Here is a 21,926-nt window from a genome sequence, read left to right on the forward strand (position 1 = left end):
CATCTGCCTACCCCATACCGGAAAAAAGGGAGAAATGTATACAAGATGCACTGTAACTAACATTCCTCTTTTAAGCATTGCTAATGCAAGTAACAAAAAATTCCTGTCCTCCTGGCACAGTCCGGCTAGCCATTATATTTGACTTTATGGTAATTACATTATATTAATTACAGTGGCCAGCCCTTGATAGTGTTCTCTAAAGAAACTCCACCAGCAAGGGAGTTGGAATATAGCGCTTAGAGGACCTGGCAGGCATGCACTGCACACAGACCTCCCAACTGCGGAAATAGTTTTGCAGTGCCCCTAACAGTGTTTCAGAAAACAGATATGCCAGACAAAATTCCCTGTTTCTTTGCAAAAATGCTCTACTACTTGCCCATTACAATTGTTAACTTGACCACGCTGGACTGACGATTTCTAAAATCCTGCTGAATGTCATAGTGTTGCCCTGCTTTAGATCGAAAAGCAGACTTCATCGGATGGCTCAGTCCTAAACTTTAATGATGGTTTTGGCATGAATTGATCATTTATCACCAGGGGATGGAGTGTGGTGTTTGATTGCGACACTGTGTGTCATTGTTTCCTCTGTTAATAGACTCCATTTACTGATGGCACTCCTCCACACTTGGAGCTCTGGGAGTTACATCTTCCTGCTCTATGTAAGCACACTCTGCAGTAAATGGCACTTGGGTGCATCAGCAGCCTTGGGACTCCAACCTCACTTGAGATCAGCCACATACAAGTCAGCCCTAGTCCTTCTCCAATAGGAACAGTGTAGCTCAAAATGTAAGGCCAGATCTCTTGTAAGTGGAAAAACACAAGCAATCCCTGCCAATTGTTACTGTTACAGCAAGACCAAGGCCGGTTACTGCTTGAGGTGGCGTGGTTAGCAAAAAAAGACAATGGTCTGGATTGCTTCCCAAAGTAATTACCAGCGGCTGAATTTAATTGCAACAATCTGCCCATTGCTTTTTTTTTGTTTTCCTAAGTGCGAAGGGTACAGCCAGAAGTGGGTCTTGTGCTTGTTGTGACATAGGACTCAAGCCGCATCTTATTGATGGGCTGAAACTAGTTTGGTTTTGCTTGCGTTTCTACTCAGAGGAGACCTGACATTTGGATTATAAAGGGTTATGAAGGGGCTAGAGGAGCAGTGTAGAATGCTGTCTCAAGTCCTGAACTAACATGGTACATCACCTCCTGGGTCCCAAGCGACATTGAGAAACCTGAACTCTTCATGAATTCCATGAAATGCTGCATACACACATGGTAGTTGCATCCTGAACTTTCAGCCCTACAATATTTGTCTAAAAAGTGACCATGCTGCAAAGGTATTTAAAAAAAGGTGGTAAAAAATGGGTGATTTAGAAATTAAAATACTTAATTGATGTAAGCTGTACAAATGAACACTTCATATTTTGCAGTAAGTGCGGCCCAAAAACTTGTGTCTATTATGCTTTGTCTTAGGTTGATTTTTGAAGGAGAAATCAAGATGGATTTGAACATGAGTACAGAGTTGGTGCTGCTGTCCTTCTTGCAGTGCAGGAGTTGCTGTGATGATGAGTTCACCCGCGAGCTGATTTCTCTAGATTCTGATGTAAAAGCTGCAAGCTTACAGTTTCCACAGGGTTTGTTGGATGGAGACCTGCAGACGGATGGAAATCAGTATAGCAGGCTGGGGTATCGTTCTAACGTTCCAGGTAGGCACCACAAGTTTGGCCAAATAATTACCTAATTTTCCATCATGCTTAGTGCTTCACACTCTGTTTCACTTCAGGATTTCAGTATTTCACATTTAATTCCCCTAATATACCTCATCAAAACAGCAATGTAACATGACATATGCATTGTTTTTTTTTATCTCAGACATACTTTAAACCTGTGAAAGAGGGCAACATTTGTTGGAAGTATTTGATGGTTATTAGTTTTAGCATGCAGAACCAAGATGTGGCCTTATTTCAGTGCGCTTTAGCCTGTTAAGCTGATATGCATTGTGTGAGCTTCAAATGAATTTAGAACAGAAATAAAGCCTGTAAACATTGTCAGTTTTCTAAATTATAAGTAGCTTAACTTCCTGCAGTACATTGCCAAGACAATTTTAAATGTACCAGATTTGCCCCGTCAGTGGTGGTATCCTGATCTTGGATCTATTCTCCAGAATGTCGGGCAACATTGTCCGCCCAAGCCTTCTGTTGATGAGCTTACTCCTGGTTCCTTATGTTCAGGCGTCTGACTATAGAAAAACTGTATAAACGTCATAAAGAAAACGAAATGTCATGCAATACAATCTTTTAAGTGTAAGAGGTATCCTTATGAAGAAGCAGGCAGATATAAGAAAGTGCCAGGAAGGAACTATACTACTTTATCTTCTTTACTTGGTTAAATCTAGATTGCAGTTTTCCTCTGTTAAGGCAGATTTGGTTGCCATTACCTCTTGCCAGCAGTATCCTTCCCAAGCATCTTTTTTCACAGTCCCCGTGATGACAGTCTTCAGAGGTGTAAAAAGATTCCCCCTCCCTCCACTTGAGATCTTCATTCTAAGTTTGTTCTATGCACCTAGTGGATTGCTGATATTTCTCTTGGAAACGTCCTTTCCTAATGACTGTCACATTAGGTAGAATGGTGAATGTGGAACGGGATCATTAGATGTTAAGAAGACTCTGCTTTATTATCTAGATAAGACTGAAGAAAACCAGTGTGTTTCACATGTTTGTAAACACTATTGCAGTGATTCTGATTCCTGAGGGGTTAGTGGGGTACGCTTCTTTGTGAAATCTTTATGGTTACAGTGTATCTTTTCCTGTCTGTGATTATCATTCTCCATTGACATGTAAGTAAAGCCTTTTACTTGATTCTACTGTAATGACATTCAAAAGCTACTTATAAGCCTAAATTTCCATTGTAGGAAAGTATCATCTTTCTGACATAGTTACCCCCACTTTTTGCCTGGTGTCAGTGTGTTTAGACTGTAGTGCACTGGGATCCTGCTAATCGGGACCCCAATGCCTGTGCTCTCTCCTCTAAATTTGGTTGCTGGTAAACGTTTCACACCCACAATTGCCATACTGGTGCTCCCATGTAAGTCTCTAGTATTTGGTACTTAGGTAGGCATTGGTTCACCAGGTAACCCCCATGAGCTGCATCATGTATTGTGCCCCCCCCATGGGGGCCCATGCAAACCATCTACAGGCCTGCCAATGCAGCCTGTGTGGAATGGTGCATGCACCTTTCCCTTCAGATATAAGGGTTGCCTTATATCATGGTCACTGCACTGAGACACTGTAAATCACCCCTCTGATAGGCTCTTCAGCCCAATGGCAGGGTGCTTGTCTCTAAGTGAGTGTGATTGGATCCCTGCATTAGCAGGGTACCCCTATAAACCCCAGACTCCATCCCCTGGGCTTTGTAAGTGCTGCGAAGCAATATTAAGATATGTAGTGGATAGTGTTCAAAACGAGTGGTCCAAGTGCATAACAGCTTCTCCGAACCTAGCCATGTTTAGTATCAAACATTTTCCAATCATGCAACTACACCGATCCAGTGCTAGTTGCCTGGTCCCATGTACTCTGGGTGTTCCTTAAAGGATCCCATCGTTCTGTCTGTGCAGCTTTACAGGGTCTGGCTGCCAGCCCACGCTACTACCGACCCCAGACACTGTTCTGTCCTTCTGCTGGTGAACCTAACTCAAGCGGGCAAGGCAGAAAAAAGGATTTCCTGCAAGACAGGTGTGACCACCTCCCCCTTTGAAATAGGTGGCTCTGGGCTGAGGTGGGGTGGCCTCTGGATGCCAGCAGACTGCTTTGAGGGGCACATTTGGTGCCCTCCTTGCATAATCCGGTTTGCACCAGTTCAAGAACCCCTGCTTACCGCTCTGGTGTGAAACCACACAAAGGACAGGGGAGTGACCACCCTCCTGGCTAGCTTCTCCCCTAGGGAGTTGCACAGAGCCTTGCCAAATGGCCACTTGATTCTGCTATCTTGAAAATAAGATGTGCAGAGACCCCTGGGAGCATCTGACAGGTTAGGCCAGGTGGATGATGTCCCTAACCCCTTCTGATAGGTGGGTCGCTTCAGAGAGTAATCAACCCCCTTTTAGAGTTACTTAAGGGCTCCCCAGAGGGTGGGTCCTCAGAGTCGTCAAGCAAGACTCTTCAAGTGACTTCTCTGCAAGACGACATCTGCCCCTGGCCTCCGGAACTGCTGCTGGTCTGCTTTTGGAACTGAAACGACTGTATCCAGTTGGGACGGCTACCACTGCAACATTGTTTCTCCAGCTCCTACATGATTTTCTTCAGCATTGATGGCTGTGCATCCTCCGGGGTCACTAGGACTCTGCCTGCAACCAAGAAGCAAGAAGGAATCTCCCTTGGAGTGAAGGAGTCACTCCTCAGCATCCGCAAGCACTTCAAGACAGCGACGACCAGCTGGTGGAACCTGCTGTCCCACAGACATCGTAAAGGCTCTGCTCATAGATGGTGGTTCTGTGGTCCTCTCTGGATCTAACTTGTCTTCTGACCAATCTAGGAGACGGTGGGCCCTTGCTGCAGCCTCTGGAAGTGAACCCCTGTGCACTGCGCCTGTTGTTCTTGCCACGGTTGGTTGGCTCTTCCTCCCAAAAATATTTAGAGCTCCTAGAAGCCCCACCCTCCAGCACTCGCAACTCCAGATTCAGCTTCCACACTTCAGGTCCTGTGATGTAGGACTCCTATTTTGTTGTGCTGCTGAGGCCTCCTTGTGACTCCATGTGCCTGCTGCCAGTGGGTCACTTGTGGGCGCTCCTCCAACTCCGGCTGGTTTTCCTTCCTGCTGAAGGCCTCCCCTGACTCCCCACTAAGGGTCGAGTCATCTGCAAACTTCCATGCAAACACGATTTGCATTTGCCAAGGCTTATTGTGGGTCCTGCTAGCCACTGACCCTTCTGCAATCCGGTGACTGACATTGGCCAACGCGCGGGTGACTCTAAAGGTCTCCTGCATCCCTCTGGATTCCGCTGCTGAACTTACTTCTTTCACCGTCTGCTGGAACTTCACTTCCAAGAGGGGGGACATTGCCTACCTGCACCCCCTGGAAATCTCTGAGTGGTCTGTACACTGTCCCCTTCTTTTTCAGGTTCTTCTCGTCTGGACTCCACCTTTTGGTTCCACCATTCTGGTCCATGGGTCGTGATAGCAGCTGGACAACTGAGGCTTCCATTGACTCCAACAAGGGTTTCCTATGCCACTTCACCTCAATGCAGCTGGGCTTCCTGGTGTCTGGTCTTCTTGGTATCCATGGTTGGGGGCACTCTCCAACCTTCTTTGTGCCAACTGGTTTCCTCTGGGTCCACTGGGAATGGTCCTGAATCCTCAGGAATCCAACTGCGACTGTCCTGTGTTAGCCTATGGGAGATCCATCTCGATAACAGCTCTGCACCCGGGCACCTGTGGGATTTCTAGTACTTACATCTGGTGATTTCCTACTCCCCCAGCCCCTGGGATCCTAACACACCTACCTTGCTTGTCCATCTTCATTCTTTCCACTTTCTTAGTATATGATTTGGTCCCCCTGTATGGCTTCATGTATTTTTATGCTTTTGCTGACTGTTACTAAGTAAATATTTTTGTGTTTATTTCTCCAGGTGGAGATATACTAATGTTAGTTATGGTGGTGTAATAAAGAACCGTTTATTTTTGCAACACCTGGTGTGGTTCTTTCTTGTGATTGGTTACTGACTGACTATTGTATTGCAAGTGCTTTACACTCCTCCTAGATAAGCTTTAGTTGCTCACCACAGCTACCACTAGCGAGCTTTTGCTATCTGGATACCTAAACACTATCACTAAAGGTTGCCTGGGCTCGGTACAGGGTGCCACACCATAGATGTACACCATAAACTGAGCTAGCCTCCTACATTCATCATGGGTATTTTCTCTGAATTCATAAACATTTCAGTCATTGTAGGATATCATAACCATATGACATTGCAAGAATGTTACTGAATATTTCCTCAATTAAACATTTTAAAAAAACTGCATCACAGACCTTCGTATGCATGATGGGGCAGGGGAAAGTCTTGGAATTCTTAAAGGAAAAAAGTTAGTTTTTAACATTTAATGATCTTACACTGGGTGTAATTTTTCTTTTCTTTTAATGATCCAGTGTTTGACATTTCCGTAATTTAGTCTAATGTAACATACTTGAGCGATTTGGTTTAAGTAACTATTCTGACAGAGAGTGCTGCCACCTTTATGTTTGTGTTCCTTGTTGAATTCTTTCCCATGGGGCTATTCTAATATTTGGGACTAAAGAATCTGATTAATGAGAACAGTATTAAACAAAATAAATGTATAAGCAAATAGTTTTCACTACAAAAACATAAAACACAGTCAGTTAAAACACAGCATCACTTACTGAATCTACAAGTTACAGTGATCCTGAGTACAGAACTGCTTAGCTAATTCAAAAAGAGTTGTTATGTACATGGGGGTTGAATTCCTATTACCAGATGCCCATGACATGCTGTTTGGAGTTAAGGACAATAAGCTTTCCTATTTAATTTGTCCACTGGACAAGTAGGCCCTATTATTATGAGCTGTCAAAAGTAAAGAGAGAGGTAAATTTCTTCCTGCATAGCGTAAAAAAAGCTGCAAGAATTTAAAGGCAAAGATTAAATTATGAAGTATCGGCCTATCCAACAGACCGAGCAGAGTCGTCTAACTTTTTCTTCCTTAAACCCCCTTTACCCTCCTCACCTATTTTCCTCATTTGTGGTTTTTTTTATTTTTTATCGGAATACAGCACTCAAAACTTTCCATTGATCTCATCGGCTTGTGATAGTTTGTGAGGCCCAATTTCTTCATTTGACACAGATGTCTGTTCCTTCTAAGTAATGGTTCTGGCCCTAAATAAGATACACAGAGAGTTTGAGGTTGCTTGTTAGTAGTGAACTTTTTGTCTAACAAAGGCAACTGAATTGTAGAACAAGAGGAAATCCAATAATTAGGTCATCCAGGACATCCTCAGTTTCAGAGTCCCATGAAAGAGATATTTTGGCAGCCATCGGGTGCTGTACTCCTAATATACCAATGGGAATGACTCCCCCCAAGAAGTATGCAGGAGATCCACAGAAGTTTCTGGAGTTTATATTTGTCCACTATAGCGCTTGTATTAAGGTCTAGCAGCAAGTGTGCTTATCTCTTTTGCTATCAGCGCCAGGATACCAGCAGTTTGAGCTTCACAAATTTAATTCAATTCAGTGGGTCAGTGTTGCTTAAATTTCTTGAACAGGCTACAAGCATTTCCTATTGGTATTTTCGTACTGTAAAAGTGACGTTAATTTTTTCTTCATTAACTAAAGAAAAACATAACTAGGCCATGCCCTTGATTACTGGATATAGAACCAATTCGCCCATTTTTATATCTTTTTGGAAGGTTTCACTAAACTACTTGATTGGCAGCAGACTAATTAAGCTGCTCATTTAGCCCAATTGACAATAAGGCAAGGGAGAGGTAGTTAATTATGTAAGTCACTTCCACCAGCTCTGAGCTGAATCAAACTGAACAAATTAAACAGCAATTGCAGCATTTTATAATTGCTGAAGAAGTAACTAAAAGATACCTTGACTCTGTTGGTGAATTGCCCAACTGATCTGATAGAGACTCTTAACTGCAGATTCCTTACCTTTGAATTTCCCAGTCATCAGATTGGATCTGGAAACTTTTGTGTGAGCAGTACCCCTGGGCGCCATCGGGTGGCTTCATTCTTTTCGCAGCATCACTTCCGGTGCCAAAAACAATGCCGCGCAGAACCGAACGAAGCCACCCGATGGTGCGCCGGGGAACTGCTCACTCAGAAGTTTCTGGATCCAGTCTGGCGCCTGGGAAATTCAAAGGTAAGGAATATGCAGCTAGAAATTGCCTATCCCTGATAATACGTTACCGAAGGTAAGTAACTTGTTCATTGTGATGTGTTAATGGACTTAACACTCCATATTGAAACACAGCAATGAATTTGTAGGACAGAGCAAAGAGACACCATTAGAAACTTTTCTCCCACATCGATCTAGGAACAATGAGGATGGAGAAGGCTGGAGAGGAGACTTTGTACATGGGGAGGGGGGAAGACAAATAGAAAAGAAGGCTTTTGTTTGTGTTGTTGTGTTGTAAAAGGGAGCCCACTCTACGGAATTACTCTTTGCTTCAGTGAAGGTAACAGGCCTGTCTTTGAATCGTAAACTCTGGATAAGCGTCCTATCTTCTCAAATGTTTCCTGATAAAATAACATTTTCACATTTGGATTGCTGTTACCACACCATGGAAGCCTTTAAAACAAAGGCAATGATAGACTTCAGAGTATCTGGTTGCTTTATTGATAAAGAAGTTAGTGAGAAGCACAACCTTCTGATTTAGAGAAGCCTTTGGCAGAATCTTTTAATGGTATTAATAGGATGCCATTGGTGTCAAGAGATTTATTGTAGGAAGAAAGTCCCCAATTCCTTTCCATGCAGTATGGGCCTATTGACTCTTTAACTTTCGAAATACTCACCACTCCTGTATTTCCATTAGTGGCCTGAACTACTTAGTTAAAAACACACAAAACGCAAAAACGTAAGGTCAACTGGAAACAGAAATATATAAATATGGAATCTGAATATTGCTGGCAGAATTGATAGTTCACACCATCATCATAAAGAGTTGATTATTCCTCCTACTTATGGAGATTTTCAATACTTATTTACCAAGACAAGGCTAATGAATTACATCTGCAACAGTTAATTGATTGTGCTGTTCATCTTTAATGTTAACCCAATTCTCAGAATCCACATGCCAAATCCTACCATTTAACACCAAAGGAAGATATTATAAGATAATAGCTTAGTGTAAATCTAAGGGAGTTATTCTCTATTGAGCTTCTTATAGGTGCACCTATATTTTTCATATATAAACCAGATAGTGAATTTAAGCCGTGCATAGATTAGAAAGACTTAAATGTGATTTTGATTCACAATTGACATACTCTCCCTCTTATTTCTGTTCTTAATCAAGTGAAACCAGCTGAGGTTTTTTCTCATTTAGACCTCAGCGGAGCCAACAACTTGCTTCATATCAAAGAGGGAAGTTATTGAAAGATAGCTTTCAGCACCAAGTATGAGAAGCATGTATATCTAGTGATGCCTTTTGGCCTATGTAATATACAAAATGCTTTCTAACATTTTGTGAATAATGTATTTTAGTATATTCTAGATACATTTGTGGTCATGTATAAACATGATGGTAGTTTGGTGCTTCATGCACTTAAAAAGACCACAGATGGCATCTGAAGGAGTATCTCCTCTGTTTACGGAAGACGTCCTTGTCTACAAAACTAGAAAAATGCATCTTTGAAACCAAGACATTGGGCCTGATTCTAACTTTGGAGGACGGTGTTAAACCGTCCCAAAAGTGGCGGATATACCACCTACCGTATTACGAGTTCCATAGGATATAATGGACTCGTAATACGGTAGGTGGTATATCCGCCACTTTTGGGACGGTTTAACACCGTCCTCCAAAGTTAGAATCAGGCCCATTGTCTTTTCCGGGCTTTACTATTTCAGATAGATTCTGGAAAAGTATAAGCTATGATAGATTGACCAGTGCAAAGAAGTTAAACAGATCCAGAAATGTCTAGTGTTAACTTTTTAAGACAGCCTTGTTTATAACAGCACCAATATTAAGGAATCCAATACACAGGTTTGTCTTGTGGAGACCGATTTCTCTTAATTTGATGTAGGTGATGACTTTTCACAAAACTGGGGCAAAATATATTAATCCTGTGACCTATTATTCCTACACACTGTCCGTACCTGAGTTGTCCTGTATATGATTGTGAACTACTAGCTATCACACAGGCAGTTGCGCATTGCAAGCACTGCTTATAAGGCTCTTAATACTCAGTTACTGTATGGAATGACAATGAAACCATGAGCTCCTGGAAAACCATTAAATTTGAAAATAGAAGACATCCCTACTGGTCTTTATTCTTTTCATAATTCTCTTATAGCATCACATATAGACTTGTGTTTTGTCAGGTTAAAGCAGATGATGTACCATGCTAGGGAATGGATTAATCATTTCAGCCAGAACCATCACCTACAAATCTAGCCCAGGGGTGTGGAATTTAATAAAATATCTACTTGTCCCTTTGGTGCCATGTATTTCGGCAACAAATTATGGCAGCAATCTCACTATGTAAGAGCTCTGATAATAGCCTCTCTGATTATGCCAGGGTTACTACGATACTAGGGTTTGAATACTAGCAGTTCCAATCCCTACTATAGCAATTTCCTTATTTTGCCACCTTTTTGCTGATCTACATACTGGGGCTGGAGGAAGCAGTAAGCAATAGTTCCAGAGCTGGAATGCCTTTGAGTCTGCAAAACTACTAACTTGCATGTTTAAGGATTTTCACCAGCTCTTCTCTAATCTTTTGCCCATACTGAGCAAGGTTGGAAATATACTCCTGACAATGGCGGAAGTAGATCTTCCAGGATTGGGAAATAAGTGGTTGGAGGGAAAGTGACATTGTAAACACTCAATAGATTTTCACTTGAGCAAATCTATACATGCATATTTGCTTGTTCTAAAATACAGTTCACAAATATTTTCTAGGAGTACGATTTCCTGTTCTATTTCTCTAAGTACTTGTGAATTCATGAGGGCCACTAATTCAAAGACATATAAAATGGGTGCACTTTTGTGACTTTCTTTAAGAATTGGGTCCCTAATTAGGTCTTGCGTTAACCAAGACATTTTGTTTTTATTAAACTTCTATTTCTCTCTCTATCTATCTATGGGTTGACTTTACTGTGAGTGATCGCATTCTGCTCTTCTACAAGGAGCATATCGGCCCACAAAGTAGTTTTGTTCAGTGCCAGGAACTACTGTGGAAATCAGTGGCGTAATGTAACACACACACACACCAACACCCCCCCCCCCTTCAGACACACGGGGTCTCCCGCAATGCAGCAGCTGTGGGCTCTTTGTTACGCCACTGGTGGCAATGTGTGCTTTTTGAGACCCAAAAACTTATTTTGCTTTTTGCCAGTGTTCGTTACAATGGTGCAGGCTTGGCAGCTCTCTGTTACAAAAGCCATGTCAAAACAAGACACACATTGACGAAGCCAAAAGACTCACAAGAAGTGTCCGATCGGTTGGCTTTGCCAGTGCTTGTTTTTTTCCATGCTTCCCATAATCTTGTTGAAAATGGTTGCAAAGATTTTCCATTAGGAATATTTTTGGGAAATACTAGCATGCATCAACACATTGTAGTAAATGATGCTTCAAAGAAATAGTACCTAAAATTTCATATCAGTGAAATGTTTTTTTCCTACTTGCATTTTTTTCAGAACATTTTATTTTGAAAACAAAGAATCATCACTCTTGCTTACAAGCTTCTGCAAACATTTGTATCTAATCAGATAGCATTCTGGGAGCATTATACGTAGCCTGATATTGTTAAACTTTTCAAACAAGTGTGTACACTTTTTTTTTTTTTTTTTACTGGAACTACTGTCAGTAGTGCAGTGTGACCTAAAAACTTTTATTTACAGCGCTCCCCCGAATAATAAAGGCTTTTCATTAATGAACCATAAATACAAGTTCGAACAGCATTAACATATGAGCACAGATATTACCTCTCCTGCAGACAGTTCCCTTCTCTGTAAACTTGCAGTCAAAGGGTTTGTGCAGCAGGGGTTGGGCCTACTTGTCCCAAGGACAAAATAAACATGAAAACCTGTTGCACTTGACCCCAAACAATATGTCCAAGGCGTCGGGCTATAGGCAGTCCACATCCCTACTAGATTTACAAAAAATACCAGTTAACAACAACTGTGATACTGCAACAAGTTCAGTAACAATACAACAGAGAAAATTATGAGCAACAGTCACAGTGGGATTCTAGAAAATGACAAAGGAAAATAATACAGGGACTTGTGTTTCATGACCCACCTTGTGCGAGCTTTCATGGAATAAACAAAACCCAAGAGCGGATTTCAAAAACATTTTGGTGGCCAAGTAGTGGTGATGTACGCAGACTTTGTAGCTGAATTTACATATCCTGATTTATTTGACAAAGCTTTGTCAGGTGGAACTAGTGAGACCAAATGGCCTTCCTGAGATTATTGTAACAGACAGGGGAACCTAACTTAAGTTTCTGGTCGTGAATGCCTTACTGAAAAAATTAGAACAATGAACTTCAAACAGATGGGCAAAACTTTGAGAATTTGAAACTACTCATGTTCCAAGAATGCTCCCTGGTTTTATGCATATATGGTTTTTATGCATATATGGTTTTCTGCATATACATGAAGAAGCCTGAAAGCAAGATTGGTGATGGTTTGGTTTCAGAATAAAATGTGCACAAAAATTTGCAACAATAAAAATTGTCATGGTTTAGAAGAATGTATGTAGTAAGAAGGATATTCACCTAGCAGCCTGTTAGAAAATTGACTGCCAAATTGATATTTGTTTTAAGCAACTGCATGGTACGGATTTAGCTAAATTCTCTTGGATCTTGTTCATATATTTACAAAATATTAGGTTGTTTCTTTAACAGCATAATAAAAAATGTACAATAAAGTGCTGTGTGTTAAATTAGAACATGTTGGAGATTGTCGAGTGAGTCATGGGTCTTATTCATATGTTTGACAAACTTGCTGACTAATTATCCTTATGTCTGGAAAAAGAAAGAAGCGAGGTCTAAGATGGAGACCTTAGAAAAAGAGATACTAACTTTAGAATGAGACCTAGCCAGGGGGAAGACGTGACAACTACATATACTCTTCCACCTAAAGAACACTACTACAGAGACCTCACCAAAGACGTGGCACGCAAACTCTGTATTCTGATACAAATGGAGACTCTATTAGGTGGGGGACAAGGCCGGGAAGTTTCTGGCATGGGTGGAGAGGAGGGACCCAACCCAAAGCTGGGTCTTTCAACTCACGGCAGACATTAGGGGCATTAGGAAGGGGGCAGAAGACATAGCGGAGGCATTCACTAATTAGTACTCTAAACTCTATAAGCACTGCTCCCCAAGAAGACATACAAGAGTTCCTTAGAGATATTGAAACCCCCAGTCTCTCCACAGAACATGCACAAATGTTAGAGAGCGACTTCGCACCTAGTGAAATAGTGCAAGCCATAAGCTCCATCTTGTGGGAAAGTACCCTGTTTTTGGCATGGTTACCCCCACTTTTTGCCTGCTATCAGTGTGCTTAGACTGTTTTCACTAGGACCCTGGTAACCAGGACCCCAGTGATTGTGCTCTCTCCTCCAAACTGAGTTGTTTTGGTATTTCTTACAGCCCACAATTGGCATACTGGTGTACCATTGTAAGTCCCTAGTATATGCGACTTAGGGACCCAGGGCATTGATACACCAGGGGTCCCCCATGGACTGTAGCATGTATTATGGCACCCATGGGAGCCTATGCAAAATGTGTCTGCAGGCCTGCCATTGCAGCCTGTGAGAAAAGGTGCATGCACCCTTACACCACAGGTCACTACACCAGGTCATTGTAAGTGTCCCCTATGGTAGGCCCTTCCAGCCCCTGCATGAGCAGAGGGGCCCCTACGAACTCCAGTTCCAATGCACTGGACTTCGTAAGTGCGGGGAAGCCATTTTATCCGTGTACTGGCCCAGCTTCATAATGGTAACTCCGGACCTGGACATGTTTGATGTCAAACATGTCGGATTTGTACCCCAGTACTGTTAGCAGTATTGGTTGCATGATTCCATGCACTCTGGGGGCTCATTAGAGGACCCCCCAGCATTGTTCCTACCAGTCTTCCAGGGTTTGCTGGCAGCCCACGCTGTGGAAGCCCCTCAGACAGATTCTGTCGTCCTGCTGCTTGACCAGCTCAGGCAGGGGAAGGCAAAACAAAGGATTTTCTGTTGGAGAGGGGAGACAACACCCTGTTTAGTGGAAATAGGTGTTACAAGTCTTAGGAGAGGTAGCCACCCCAAGCCACCGGTTTGCTTTTTGCATAAACCGGTTTGCACCAGTCCAGGGACCCCTGATCTCTGCTGTGGTGTGAAACTAGACAAACTAAAGAGTGACCACTCCTGTGCCCATCATCATCATCCCAGTAGTGGTGCCCAGAGCTCCTTCCAGTGGCCACTTGATTCTGCCATCTTAAAAACAAGATGTGAAGAGGCCCCTGGGAGTATCAAGCAAGTGACGTCTGTGTCCCCCCCTCGGATAGGTGGTTACCATGCAAAGTGACCAAACCCCCTTTTCAGGCTACTTAGGGACTCTCCTGTGGGTGGGTCCCCAAAGCCTGCGTGCAAGACTCCACCAGGACTCCTCTGCATCGTCTGCTTCTGGTCCTGGTCACCGGAAGCAGAACTGGATACTTCAGGAACTGACAAAACTGCAACTCCTGAGACAACCTTGCCTTGCAACATTGTTTCCCCGGCTCCTTCCAGCAACTGCAACATTTCCACGGCTGTGCATCCTCTGGGGTCGTCAAGACTTCAGCATCAGTAGGAAGGTAGAAGGAATCTCCCTTGGAATGAAGGAGTCTCTCCCCTGCATCTGCAGGCACCTACAGCAACGACAACCGGCTGCATGGATCTGCTGTCATCTGGCACTGCGTGGATCCTGCAACACAGGTGGTGGTCTGGAGTGGTCCCCTTGATCCTCTCTGCCCTCTATCCATTTTGAAAGACAGAGAGCCCTTGCCTTTCCTTGCAGGATTTACCCAGTGCAGTGCAACTCTTGGAGCAGCCAAGGCTTGTTGTTTCCTGCTCCAAGGGATCTTTAGACTCCAAGTGGCCCCAGCCCCCAGCACTTCATCCTTGCAAGGACAGTCTCTTCACTGCTGTTCCATCAACGTGGGACTCCTCTCCAGGTGTGCTGATTGGGACTCACTGCAACTTACTGTGGCTGCTGCCAGTGGGTTGATTGTGGGGGCTGCAACTGCTTCTGCTGGCTCTCCTGACTGCTGAGGGTCAGCCCGGACTCCCCTCCAAAGGTCAAGTCCCCTGGACCTTGCTGTTCTTCTTCAGCCTTGCAACTCTTCTTTGCCTCTTCTTGCATTTGCCAAGGCTTGTTTGTGGTTCTGTTAACCGCTGACCATCAGCAACCAACGTGGGATATCATCTGAACAGCTCCAAGGACTTCCCTGCAGGTCCTGGGCTCCACAACTATCTTCTCCTTCCCCTATCGACTTGGATCTTCATCCACGGAAGGGTGGGTAGTGACTCCTGCCCCGACTGGACACTCCTTCATGAACTGGACTCTCTCCCCTTCTTTTGCAGGTCCTCTTCTTCCAGAATCCACCTTTGGGTTCCGCTGGTCTGGTCCTGTTCTTGCACAATCCATTTTCTAAGTCCTCTTGTTAGTCCTTTGGAAGACCAGGTCCTGATCGCTGGGGGTCACTAAGGTACTCACCTTTTGGGGTCTTGAGTTTTCCCATCTCCCCTCTAACTACTCCATATCCATCGGTGGGGGACTTCACTGCACATTCCACTATTTTAGTGTAGTGTAGTTGGTTTTATATATCCTTTGCGCGTTAGCTTTAGGCCTTAAGCCTTTGTACACTTTGCCCTGGATGTATTTTATTCATTTGCTAGTAGCTTAGAGCCTCTGTGCACTTTGCTCTACATGCTTTTTATTTGGCTTCGTACTGTTATTTTTCAGATAGCCAGTTCTACGGTGTTGTTTTTCTATTCCTATCACACTGTTTTGCATACTTCAGCACTGGTGTTCTCCATAACATATTCACTCTGTGCTTCAGTCAAGGATACAGTCTGGTACATTGCCGATAGACGTGGTATGAGTTTAGACTTGGCATTTCTGCGTAGGGACATTTTTTGATCACGCTGACATGTAGGTTATAAAATAACTTCCTTGTCCCAATACACGCAAGCGGGAGATTCCGACCAGGGAACCACAACTAGATGCTGACTGCCTCGTTGCAGATGCTGAACCAAGATCACAGGCCTTTGCTCAGATATGAGGGCTGATGGCTCCGCAGTGATACAGACAGGCAAGCTAGAAGCTTAACAGGCTGTGCTCGAAATAGAATAGAACAAAGCAGAGGGAGAGTAGAAACTATAATATACAATGATTGCTTTATTCTTATGTTTTACTCTCTTAGTAACTATTTCAATCCTACTGTGTTGTATGGTTCTGGTTATTGCGGCTCATGCCTTATTCTCTAAAATACAATTGTTTTATTAAAGCATAATATAAAACTTATACTGTTTTTTGTCATTTGTATATGAGATCATATGGTAAATGAGAGAGTTGGTTTTGATCTGAGTGACCACGACTTCCCTGAGAAGTTCCAAAGATGTCATGCGCTCGGCTGCCTTATCATCTCTTCCCCGTGGGAGAAATGAGGCACTGCTAGTTAGCCGGAGCAAAAACCGGATTTATGGTGACAGAGTTCCTTACACGTGGGTCAGACTCAGTCCCCCACACTGTTATCGATCCTGCTGCCTAGAAATCCAGTAGTCTCATTTAGGATAATGAGAGCCCACGCGACATGGCTCCTTGACTGAAGCACAGAGTGAATATGTTATGGAGAACACCAGTGCTGAAGTATGCAAAACAGTGTGATATGAATAGAAAAACAACACCGTAGAACTGGCTATCTGAAAAATAACAGTACGAAGCCAAATAAAAAGCATGTAGAGCAAAGTGCACAGAGGCTCTAAGCTACTAGCAAATGAATAAAATACATACTTCCGGATAGTTTAGTATATGGGTTGGCCCTCCCTTAGGGCCTTAGCTATTTTCTACAATTCTTACCAATGCTTGTTGTTTCCTGTGCTAATTCCTAATTATTATTGTTGTTGGTGTGTGTGTGTCTGTGTGTGTGTGTGTGTGTGTGTGTGTGTGATATACATATACATATTTTGTGTGCTTACCTCCAGTTGGGGGGGACTGCCTACAAGTAATCTAGTTCAGTGTTACTATACTATAATAAAGTAACTTTATTTTTGCAACACTGTGTTGTTCCTTTCAGGTGTGATAAGCTACTCTATGTGACTACTGTTGTATTGCAAGTGCTTTGCTCTCCTCCTAGATAAGTCTTGGCTGCTCATCCACAGCTACCTCGAGAGTCCTGGCTTCCTAGACGCTGTCTTCATTCTCTAATAAGGGTTGCCTAGACCAGGGGCCTCTGCACATCTTGTTTTCAAGATGGCGGAATCAAGTGGCCACGTGAAGGAGCTCTGGGTACCACACCTGCAGTAGTGATAGACAGGGGAGTAGTCACTCCCTTTTCCTTTCGGCCACTTTCACGCCAGCGCAGGAACTGTGGATCCCTGGACTGGTGCAAACCGGTTTATGCAAGAAGGGCACCAAATGTGCCCTTCAAAGCAAGCCAGTGGCTTACAAATGTGCCCTTTCAAAGCAAACCGGTGGCTTGGGGAGGTATCCCTCCCAAGCCTTGTAACACCTATTTCCAAAGGAAAGGGTATTGCCTCCCCTCTCCCACAGGAAATCCTTTGTTCTGCCCACACCGTAGGTGTCCACCACACACAAGGCCAGCTTCCTACACATCTCATATGATGGAATCCAACGGCCTACCCCACGAGCCCTCTAAAGGCCTAGCCAGGAAAATATCACCCCACCTGTTTAAAATGTTGACTGAGGCCAAGGCCACAGGAACTTCCCATGGGGACCGATGACAGGCCATAATTGTAGTAATCCACAAGGCAGATAGATCACCAGACCATTGTGGGTCGTATAGACCCTTTCCCTCTTAAATGTGGAGATCAAAGTATTGGCTAAACTCCTCATGAATAGACTCAGGCAGGTGGTAACCACATTAATACAGCCTAATCAATCAGGCTTTATGCCTAATAGAAGCACCAGATTGAACCCCTGACGACTATTCGGCGTGCTGGCTGGTTTGCGAGACACCACCATATCCATGCTGGCACTCTATACAGATGCATCTAAGGCCTTTGGCGCCGTAGAATGGGATTATATGTATGCAGTGCTAGAGCGTTTTGGGTTTGGCCCCTCCTTTCTAGGGTAGATCAGCCTTTTGTATCAAGAATTAGCGGCCCAGGAGAGGGTCAACAGGGGAACATTGTGCGTCTACACACTACACCAGGGAACAAGCAAGGGATGTCTGCTCTCCGCCTTGCTGTTTTGCCTGGCATTAGAACCTTCACATGCTTGAATCTTTCCCTGTCGTCAAAGTGAGAGTTCCACTGTACTATAATAAAGCAATATGCATTACTATGATAGCCTATAAAACCTATGGTTCAAAGCTAGTCTATCTATGTCCTTTTTTTAAAAAAGGACCAAACCATAAACCTTAGTCAAACAGGCGATAGTACCTTCTAAACCACTCTCAACAGAAGCTGATTCCCTCAGATTTTCTACTACACATTGTGTGACGAGAGTCCCCTTGAGCTCTGCTCAATCTTCTAGTTTCCTTCAGCATTTCAAATAACTTTTTTGCCTTCAAGATCATCAATTCCATTCTACTACAGACAGGTTTGGATTAGACAACATGTCCCAACTCATTAAAAAGGGATAATTCAAATCCTGTGAAACATGTGGGAAAAAGAGGCTCCATTCGGAAGACCCACATAGTAAATGTATATATTGCCTCTATACGGACCATAAGGTGAGAGACTACAAAATCTGTTGCTCCTTTTCTCAGAAGACCTTAAAGGACAGGAAGGGTAGACTCTAAGGGCCATATGTACGAACACATTTTCCCATTGACACAGAATGGGAAAAACCCTTTGCTACATCTGGCCCTAACTGTGGCTCCAGAAGTTAAAAACTAAGGAGTACCCCCGTCTGAAGAGGACAGTGACCAGTCTTCACAGGCTTCTTCCTCCCTCAAAAGAAACGGATCTCAAGAAAAGATCCCTTCAGTGCCACCTTAAAAGATTTCAAAGAAGCCATCTTCAAAGAGTTCAAAGAAGTCCAAATAAACTACGTCTGGCCATGGAAAAAAGGCATGAGGACTTTCCTTCTTTCTCAAAAAATAAAAAAATGGCCTCCGAAATGTTTCGCTCAGAGCTTCCAACTCCTGCCTTACCAAAAGCACTTCCTAAACGTGCTTCACAATCCTTACTGTCAACGGCAAAATCTCTGTAAAAAGCTTCAACCTCCACATTTGTATTCTCATTGACAACCTCCTCGTCGACAGCATCTACTGTAACACAGATGACAACAACGTCAACGTTTACTATGGCTTCATCTCCTGTGATTATCTCTTCACCATAGTTATCGATGAAAATCATAACTGCAAAAATCTCAAAGCACCCATCTTCAAAGGTAACTCAGATGCCACCCCTCATGTTACCATCAAAGAAAAAAGGTCCCGTTGACGGCACAGTTCTCGCTGGAGCACCATTTATTGATGCCGCTGTAAAGAAGTTTGCCGACCCTGATTCCATCGACGAGAGAGTCGACAACGACCCCATCAACGAGAGAGTCAACAACGACCTCGTCGATGAGGGAATCGATGATGATACTGTCAACTAGAGAATCAATGACAACCCCGTCGACAACAGAATCGATGATCACACCGTTGATGACAACCCCATCATCAATTCCCTCATCGACGAAGAAGACATCCACTAGTCACCATTCGTCAACGCCACCAGGGAAGAGTACTCTAAAAACATTTCCTTCATCGTCTTTAATCCCTGTAAAGCAGAAATCTTCTACAGACATTATACTACTGACCCACAATTCAAGTACAGTGTTAACCTATTCACTCACACACCACTTGGATAAGGAGGAGGACTCTTATGAGGAAAGTCCATCCCAACTGCATGTCAAATGCCAAGAATTTGAGGACGCTGACGGAACTTATCATGAAGTGCATTATTACTCCACAAGAAACCAATCAGAGCAATATCACAATGACTATTTATACCAAGACCAACAAGAACATTCTATACAAATGCCCAAGTCTCTAGTGACCAACTTACAAACCATGCTGAATGACTATTACTGCAGGTTTCCACCCTCTGCACCTGCTACTCCCAGACCACAATCACCAAGGTCTGCGCTTCTTTCACAAACGCTTATTCTGCAGCCATCACGATTGCTTGAGGGACCTAGCACTCCTCTCCCTACATTAAAGGACACCTTGGCAGATCCCCCGGATGACGATGCATGTCCTACAGATGAGGAAAGAGAAGAAGAGGAAATAAGAGGCAGTACCTCAGTTCCCAATGAGTGGGATGACTATCTTATCCCCAGTCCATCCCCACCAGTGGCGGCACCAGTAGTCTCTCTGACAGAGGACATTGGCAGGTTCCATAATTTAATGGAGAGAGCAGCCAAACATATTGAGCTCCCACTGCTTACCAAAGAAACAGACTGCTTCTTATATGACTTTGAAGATCATGCTGAGAAATCAATGAGGGCTATCCCGATTATAGACTTTATTTGTCAAGAAGGCCTTAAAGCATTGAAATACCCAGCTACTTGTCTTATTGGGCAGCCGAAACCAGACTCGCAGGCAGCACAGCGGCAATCAAAAAAATCCCTCCGCACCAATCTCCTCTCCCCGAGATAAGCATGGTCGTTGTCTCGGAAATATTCTGAAAAGATTCTCCTCAGTGTCAGCCACAAGAGTAAGAGTAGCAAACTCAATGGCCATACCTGGCCGCAATGACTGCCAAGTGTGTTCAGATATGTCCACCTAGATGAATTTGCTGCCTAAAGACACCAAAAGGAAAGCTCTAAAGATTCTTGAGGAAGGAGAGAGAATATCGACATAGATGATTGACTGCGTCAGTGATGTGGCCAACACTGGGTTCATACAACTTGCAGGAGCAGCAATTCTTTGCAGGCAAGGATGGTTAAAATCCACCACCTTCTGTCCGGAGAACCAAAGCAAGATACTGGATATGCCATTTGATGGAGAATTGTTATTTTACAAACATGTGGATGATGCCCTCCAATCATCAGGGTGGACATAGGAACAGCAAAGTCCCTTGGAACTCTCCATTACAGGAGGCAGCCATTTTGAGGAGGCAGAGGACTTTAATCATGTAGGGGAAGTTACCAGTCCTACCGGCAGCAGTTTCAATCAGGAGAAACACAGTATTGTTCCCAGTATGGACAACAGCAGCAATTTAGATAACCTCCAGTGGCTGCATACAAGCATCCCACCAGGGCAAACTTATCGCAGACAGAAAGCAGTGACCACAATTTGGTACCGACTACCCTCTGTCCTCAAATGACACAGATTGGTGGTCAAATTGCGAACCATTTTCAGCAGTGGTCCACAATAACATTGGGCAATTGAGTTCTCGATGTGAACTCCTGAGGCCACACACTAGAGTTTCTCCAGAAACCTTCAAACACCCCACCATCAGGACCACCTCCCACTCATGTAAAACAACCCCTCAAAGAAATATCCATCCTGTTAAAAAAGGAAGCGATATAAGTAGTTCCAACACTTCAGAAGGGATGTGGGTTCTATTCCTGTTTCTTTCTAGTCAAAAAATCCTCAGGGGATTGCCGTCATATTCTCGATATGCGAAGATTGAATGCATTTTTGAAAAAGCAATATGTTCGCATGGTGATACTCTACGATTTATTACACCTCCTCAACACAGGCGATCATATGACCTCACTGGACCTCCAAGAAGCATATTTCTACTTCCCCATACGCCCAAAACACTGCAAATTCCTCTGTTTCAAGGTAGCCAGTATCCACTTACAATTCAAGGTCCTTCCATGCAAACTGAAATCAGCCCCCAGGATTTTTACCATCTCAGACAACAAGGGATCCAAGCCTTTCCATATTGGACAATTGGCACATAAAAGCTCATACTCATCAACGAGCAGCAACAGCCATGTCCATCTGCCTAAAATTGTTCATAAAACTCGCCTCACTGTCAGCTGTCAAAAATCTCATCTGCAACCCATAAAACACTTAACATTCTTGGGAGCCGCCCTA

The 21,926-nt window shown here is 43.6% G+C and overlaps 1 protein-coding gene across 1 annotated transcript in view; it reads left to right on the forward strand.

Annotated features, from left to right (window-relative positions):
* The window catches only part of BID (BH3 interacting domain death agonist), a 224,321-nt gene that overhangs the window by 115,740 nt on the left and 86,655 nt on the right, over nt 1-21,926 (forward strand). The window contains exon 2 of the mRNA XM_069228056.1: nt 1,465-1,697. Within this exon, the coding sequence (XP_069084157.1) occupies nt 1,490-1,697 (208 nt within the window). The 5' untranslated portion in view covers nt 1,465-1,489. The remainder of the gene's footprint in view (nt 1-1,464; nt 1,698-21,926) is intronic.

The sequence above is a fragment of the Pleurodeles waltl genome, chromosome 4_1 (genome assembly GCF_031143425.1).
Source record: "Pleurodeles waltl isolate 20211129_DDA chromosome 4_1, aPleWal1.hap1.20221129, whole genome shotgun sequence".
NCBI lineage: Eukaryota > Metazoa > Chordata > Amphibia > Caudata > Salamandridae > Pleurodeles > Pleurodeles waltl.